The following is a 7,500-nucleotide window of genomic DNA, read 5'->3' on the forward strand; positions in this document are numbered from 1 at the left end:
GTGAGAGAGAGAGAGAGAGAGAGAGAGAGAGAGAGAGCGTGTGTGTTTGTTTGTGTGTGTGTGTGTGTGTTAGAGAGAGAGAGAGAGAGAGAGAGAGAGAGAGAGTGTGTGTGTGTGTGTGTGCGTGTGTGAGAGATAGAGAATGTGCGTGCGTGTGTGTGTGTGTGTGTGTGTGTGTGTGTGTGTGTGTGTGTGTGCGTGTGTGTGTGTGCGTGTGTGTGTGCATAAATGCCCTGCTGGAACAATGGTAAAATGAGATGCGCAGTGTGACCGTCATCAAACTGGAGTAATTACTTCATACTTCTTCTACTTATTCTCCTTCTTCTTATTCTCCTTCTTCTTCTATTTCTTCTTCTTCCTCTTCTTCTTCTTCCTATGGGTTGTACTTTTTAGGTATGAAAAGTGAGTGTGCTGAGCACAGGTTAAAGCCACCCCAAGATAGACTAGTCCAGGCAAAGAAGTCAGTGTGCTAACTGGCGTCTTCATTGTCAGCTCCACTGTTGTTTGTTTTGGAGTTGTTGTTTTTTTTGTTTTGTTTTTGTTTTGTTTTGTTTTTTGGGAGGGGGGGTGTTGTTGTTTGTTTGTTTCTTTGTTGTTGTTGTTGTTGTTGTTGATGATGATGTGTGTCTTTTTTTGTTTTTTCTACCACCACCCCCACCACCCTCCGCCCCCATTTCCTACATTATTTTTTAATGGGTCCTCCTCCATAGTCTTATTTTTCCTCTTTTTTTTTTTCTTCATTCACGATCACAGCGGTCATCAGAGAGCAAGGAAAGGGTTAATCTGCATGACGTGAACACAATTAGTGTGACGATCGTTGTATTGCATTGCATTGTACTGTACTGTACTGCATTGTAATTTGTGTTGTGTTGTGTTGTGCTGTACCGTATCGTATCGTATCGCCAGTATTGTATTGTATTACACTTTTGTCAACCCAAACCTCGGTGTGAAATTGAGGCCCCTCTCCCCATGGAGAGCGAGTCGCTCCAGTGAGAGCGCCACCCATTCCTGGTCTCTGCCTGCAAGTACATTGGTTTGTCTTTGTGTTGTCTATCAAAGTGGGTTTTCCGACAGAATTTAGCCTGGGGCAAGTCCGCCTTTTGTTGCCATGGGTTATTTTACGTGTGCTAATCAAATTAATGTATCCTGCACACAGGACCTACGTTTATCGTCAATTCCGAATGACTAGCGCCCAGACCACCACTCAATGTCATGGTGAAGGGTGTATGTGTGGGAGGGGGGGGGGGAGGAGATGGGGTGTGGGGTGGGGGGGCAGTCGGGAAGAGGAAGTACTGGTGAGTGTGGGATTCGAACCAGTCAGTGTGTTCAGATTCTCTGGCATCCTAGGTGGACGCCGGTTACCAGTGACCACTGAGCCAACTGTTGTCCACTCTGCCTGCTGTGCTCCGGTGTTTGTACATCAGTGACACAATGCTGTCGTTTTGTCCTAACGTCTTCACGCTTATTTGTTTATTTTGTTTGATGGTTATAATTTTTCGTTTGATCTTAATGATGTTTTCTACCGCAAGCTTCTGTAGTAGTAAGGCTGTCCGAGAGGCCTGATCGGGGATAACTTTTAGTGTATGCAAAGGTCAAGCATCTATTTTTCTTTCTTTCTTCTTCTTCATTCTTTTTTTGTTCTTCTTCATTCTCTTCTTCTGCTATTATTTTCTCTTTTTTGTTTGTTTGTTTTTTGCTTTCCCTTTTTCGTATTCCCCCCCCCCCCTTTTTTTTTCTTCTTCTTTTTCTATCAGAGGTGTGGGTTTTTTCCCCCCACAACAGGTATGTTGTAATGTATATGGATCATGCATGCATGCAGACATACATACATAAAGCAAACACACACAAAGAGACAAACACACAACACACACAATCAAATCTGCACACATGATCATGCATGCTTTGTGAAGAAAGAAATGAGAGAGAGGGAGAGAGAGAGACAGACAGAGAAGGTATTAAAACAAAATAAAGGGAGAGACACACAGCAAAGGCAAAACAATTTTTATATAGTTTATTATGTGTTTATTTCAATTTCATTCTTTTTTTTCAGTTTCGCAAACAACTTAAGAAAACTGGAAGGATAACTGCATTGCTTGTGTTGCAATATCTTCACAGGAATAATAAATAAATAAATTACATGTATAATACATCCATGGTTTTTTTTTTTCTTTCCATGTCTTCAATCACCCAACATGCACACTTTCATGAATGTGTGTGTGTGTGTGTGTGTGTGTGTGTGTGTGTGTGTGTACATATACATGCACGTGTAGATGTAGAAACGTATGGATCCGCACGCCACACACACATATACAAGCACGCGCATTAGTGCACTAGCAGTTGTACACAACATGTTTTTCACCTTCCCTCAAACGATGCAGCAAACGTTATGACCTCAGTGTCACACACAAAACTCTGGTCATACGTGCACAGGGACACGTTCTCCCACGCACCCCAAAACACAGAAGCACACGTTCTTCAACCACACGCGCAAGTTTAGCCAACATAATTGAACAATCTTTGGTATAAAGCATATTCATCATTATTTCACACACACACACACACGCCCCCAACCCTCTCCCCCGCACGATGTACCCCCCCCCCCCCCCCTTTTCTCAGTGGGAGAGAACGTTATCTGTGGGCTAAATAAAAAATAATAATATAAAAAAATAAAACCAGGCAGGGCCGTTCAAGCCCACCAACAGTAGAAGTCAGGCGATTGGCTGAAAGTCAGACACCCGCAGCCAATCCAGAAACGCGTGTCTACAATCTCGGTGACCTTGAGCGACCGTGAGGCGTGATGGAAAAATTCTTTCACCCGCCGTGACCCTGCTCCGACACCGAGACACGGTTTATTCCCCGATTCAGCCGCTGAACTTTTTTTTTCCGTTTTAAAATTTCCCTGATTGTTTTCACTTCAAGACAGCTAAAACTGCTCACGTCGTTGATACACAAAGCAGTTTTAAAAGTTCGTAAGGGGAAGGAATGTGGTTTTTGGCGTGAAATCGATTGAGCAGACGACACATATGTTAATGAGCTGGCTGGCGGCAGCAGTACGGGGAAATGGCGCTGACCTCTCTTCACCCCTTCGAGGTCAGCTAATTATTTCGGGGTTGGGAGAGCACACGATCTTATACACCTATTAGCCATTCATCATACTTGAGTGATCTTTCAACAACGGTCATGCCTTGTTATTTCGCTGTCGCCAACTGATCATTGAACGTTACCGACCCGCGTAGCCGTACATTTCGCGTGCTAGCGATCGCTTGGCGAGCACGCGCTGAACACATGCAAATAGAACGCCCACACGAGCTGGTCACATGATGATGCAAGATAAAACCTTTTCTCTCAATGCCACATCTGTCGGCCTTGAAATGGACAAACAATCCCGATGTCCAGCAATGATTTTTGTTTTTTTAATTACACGGTAATGCGCTAATCTGGTGGCATCTAGAGAGGTGGAATTTAATTCACATTTATTCAAAATATTAAAATAATGATGGCCCGTTTTTTCCTCCCTGTTAACGTGAATTTGCAGCACTAACTCGCCACTTTCCATGTTCACCGCCTCAAAATACATGACATGACAACTGCGTAAAGGATAAATATAAATAAAATAAATAAACTCCACTTTCCATTGTACTTTTTCACCACCTCAAAATACATGCCGTAACAACTGCGTAAAGAATAAATATAAATAACATAAATAAAAACCAGTAAACAGAAACAAAGTGGCGAATAATACATTATCAAATAAAATGAATTACCCCCATTTCTCCCATCCAATATAAACTGGTTACCAAGACCAGTATGAAGGGACTCATTCCTATGTGCATTATCAATCATTGTGGTGACATATGCTGGATCACTTTCAATACAAATGGGAGCATAATTCAAAAATGTTTCAAGTGAGGAAACCCAGATAACACATAACTTACTCTTATAGCTAAGAATGTAAACTGATTTAAGAAAAAAAAGAAAGAAAATCAAATACATCTTAATACTGTTGGTAAAATATTTATACTGACAAAACGTCTTGTCGATAAAAGTCTAAACCAGAAACAAACCAGTAAAAGATAATGAAGTGCACCTTTCAAGGAATCAGTAACCAATACAATAAAAAAAAAACAAAAAAAAAAAAACAAACACAACTGAATGGTCACTTTGCATAGAACAAAACCATTTTATACAGAACTGTGGCAGTAACTAAGGTCTCCAAATGCCAGCTCTCTCAGAAGACATGAATGCAGCACTACAATGTCCAGTAACAACAGGATGAGTTTTAATCTACAGTTTGATTCAGTTATGTTGGTACTGGTTGAAAAGCAGAAGTGAGATTAAAAATCCAATGTTTTTTGTCGTTTTGAGCATACACATGCCCTGGCATTGTCTAAGCGTCTCTGTACAGATGTGTCCTTACAACACACTTTACAGTATGTGTGTTAACAACAATACACTTAACAGTCTGTGTCGTAACAACACACTGAACAGTCATGTTGAACTTTGGGAATGCTGTTTGAACACACCAATCACAGTAACCTGAAAACATGGGACCATCTTTTATCACCACGACAACAAGGTTTCCTTCCTCTCCAGTCCATTCATACTCAGCAGATATATATAAGTGGTGTCACTAGCATCTTTCTCTCTCCCACACACACAAGCATGCAAGCACACACTAACTCTGCTCACACTCCTCTCTCTCACCTCTTTCTCCAACTCGCTCTCCATTCTTTCTGTCTGTTCCTCTCTCTCCCCTCTTTCTCCAACTGGCTCTCCATTCTTTCTGTCTGTTCCTCTCTCTCCCCTCTTTCTCCAACTCTCTCTCCCCTCTTTCTCCAACTCTCTCTCCATTCTTTCTGTCTGTTCCTCTCTCTCCCCTCTTTCTCCAACTCTCTCTCCCCTCTTTCTCCAACTGGCTCTCCATTCTTTCTGTCTGTTCCCCTCCCAACCCTGGCACAAAACAACCACAATGAGTTATCCAGAGTCAGCTCAGAAGAGTTCATGTGGACGGATGAGCAGTTCCTGGTCGAACAGGTTATCATTCCCATGCACACACCGACCCACCCAAGGCAGCCCCCTGGCAGCTGGTGAATCCATGCAGCTCAAAATGTCCTGCCTTGGTCAAACTGGGCAACTGGACTGAGTCCTGCTGCCCAGCGGTCTTAGTCTTCACAGGTGACACGCTGCTCCAGGTGACAATCACCTGAACTTATCCCAGCGCCACACAGCCACTCCTAGCACCACGTGACGGTCCCGAGTCCTGGCGCCAGAACCTCCCACTGCCTCCCACAACACCTGTCACAACACCTGTGGCTGAGCTCACAGAGAACCAGGAACAAATTGCAGCTCCTTGAATGTCTTGTAGCCTGAACACTAGTCTCCAGTCACCATGAGCACACCAGCTGGGTCACCCAAACCAGGATGTCCTGAAGAACAACCCCCAGGTGATATTTCATTTCATGAGCCATGGCAATGTCAGCACTGCTGTTCCAGCACAGCACAGCACAGCACAGCAGAGAGGCACAATGTTGTCCTCATCAAGAACTCGGAGCGCACAGCACAGCACCACAGCAGTCTTGGAGGCCCTGACAGCATCTTCCTCCAGGCGGGGGGAAGCAGGGCCTGAAGCACGAACACAAGGAACACCAGCAATGTGCACCACAGACTGCAGAGCTAAGGACATGGACAAGACTCCTGCCCGTCCCCACTCTCACTCTCGTTGCTGCTGGTCACACTGTCCTGTGAGTACGAGTCCGTGTCTTCCAGGTGGTCCTCGTCAGGACTCTCATGGATCGTGCCCAGGTGGGACAAGGCCGACACTGTCCTCTGCCGCTTCCTCTGAGGAAGAGGTTTCAACTTCCTCTTGGCCTTGGGGGCCTGGGTCTTGGTCTTGGCTGCCGCGGCCTTGGAGGAGGTCCGCTTCTTGATGAACTGCAGCAGCGAGTTGAAGAGCCCCTTCTTCTCGCCGTCACCCACCTTCGTCAGGTCCTCCTTGCCGTCAGCTAAGGACGCGCAGCTCCGGGTCTCTGGCGGGGAGAGCGGCAGGCGGGCTGAGGGCCTCATGTTGGGCAGGGAGTTGGACAGCAGCGGGGACGTGGCGCCCTCCGGAGCCGTCACCCGAGACTCGCACAGCACCGGGAGGTTCTTGGAGGCGTCGGCCTGGATGATGTAGGTGTAGGTGAACCCTCGGCGATCCCTCATCGTCACTTTGTATGTCTTGGTCCCCTCCGCCACCTTGCTCTTCAGGCTGTCCTTGTCTGCTTTCGACCGTTTCGCCGCCTGTCGTTTGTGAGCCGGTTTCACGAACGGCATGTAGCCGTGCGTTGCGTTGGGATACATCGCCATGCCGAAACGTCGGACTGAAACTTCGCTCGTTCACAGGTACACACCACAAACACAACTGTCCCCACAACACCCCAAAACGACGTCCGAGCTTTGGACGAGGTCAGCTGGCAGTGAGGTCACGCCCCAATTTGAGTGATGCAAGAGATAAGACTTGGCAATTTGGTACCGACAGAATTGTCCACTGTCTGGGTTTGTGTACACACGGCACTGTCTGGCAACGTCGGCGTGTGCATAAGCTTATAGACGTGGAACTGGGCCAATGGGCTGCCCGCTGGCGCTCTCTCGCTTCGTGTCTGTCTAGACTGGACGAGTCTATTTCCCCGACAGGGGGTTAATCTCGCCACTTGGCCATGTTTTCCCCGATGTTGTCCAAACTTTCAGCACACCGCATGGAATCTTCGCAAAAACTGCCAGTCTGATGTGGATGGACACCGCCTCTCTCAATTCGACCCAGCACAAAGCTGGACTGCACTTCATAACGCGCAAAACATGCACATCAAACCCTGTCATGTGCCCTGGCCCGTTTCATGAATATTAACGAGGTTCTTTGGCGACGCGCCAAAAGTCTTCCCGCTCAAGCCCGGCCGAGCCGTTCATGGCCGTGTCACGTGCTCACAACATTAGCCTTTCAGCCAATCGGAGCGTCGCTTTTTCTGAGAGCCACTGCGCGAGCTCAATCAATATCTTTACGCGCGTACTACCGTAAACTATGGAAAGAAAACCCACTGATGCACGCTATAGGACTGTTTGGTTTGCTGGGGGGGGGGGGGGGGGGAAATGGGGGTGGGGGGGGTCATACTTGCTGAAAATTGTGTTAATTTAACATGTCTGTGTTTTGTTTTAAATCTGTTGATTAAATGTGTCATGTTCTATGTGCCCTGTTTCAGACCAGAGCTTTACTCACAACCCCCCCCCCCCTTCCTCTCCATCACCACTACCCCTCGCCGCCACCAAACACAACAGCCATCACTCCAACAGCGGAATGTCACTCACACTGACTGGGCCCTGTGCACTCACGCGTGAACGGGTGGGCCGGTTTGTTCTGGTTGGTGGCAGTCTGGTCTGGGCGGACGTGCGCGCGCGCATCCTGTGAATGGCTCCCCACCACCCCACTTAATTCAGTCTTCGCGATGAGGAATTGATTTTTCAACCCAC

At 46.8% G+C, this 7,500-nt stretch overlaps 1 protein-coding gene across 1 annotated transcript; it reads right to left on the reverse strand.

Annotated features, from left to right (window-relative positions):
• Nucleotides 1-2,688: 2,688 nt before the first annotated feature.
• LOC143301728 (uncharacterized) lies at nt 2,689-6,685 on the reverse strand. The gene has a single exon (XM_076616118.1). The coding sequence runs from the start codon at nt 6,343-6,345 to the stop codon at nt 5,674-5,676; it is 672 nt and encodes a 223-aa protein (XP_076472233.1). The 5' UTR covers nt 6,346-6,685; the 3' UTR covers nt 2,689-5,673.
• Between the last annotated feature and the right edge of the window lie 815 nt (nt 6,686-7,500).

The sequence above is a fragment of the Babylonia areolata genome, chromosome 28, assembly GCF_041734735.1.
Source record: "Babylonia areolata isolate BAREFJ2019XMU chromosome 28, ASM4173473v1, whole genome shotgun sequence".
Taxonomy (NCBI): domain Eukaryota; kingdom Metazoa; phylum Mollusca; class Gastropoda; order Neogastropoda; family Buccinidae; genus Babylonia; species Babylonia areolata.

What these genes read in the sequence shown, in the direction of transcription:
- LOC143301728 (XM_076616118.1), bottom strand. Translation starts at nt 6,345, where the DNA reads ATGGCGATGTATCCCAACGCAACGCACGGCTACATGCCGTTCGTGAAA.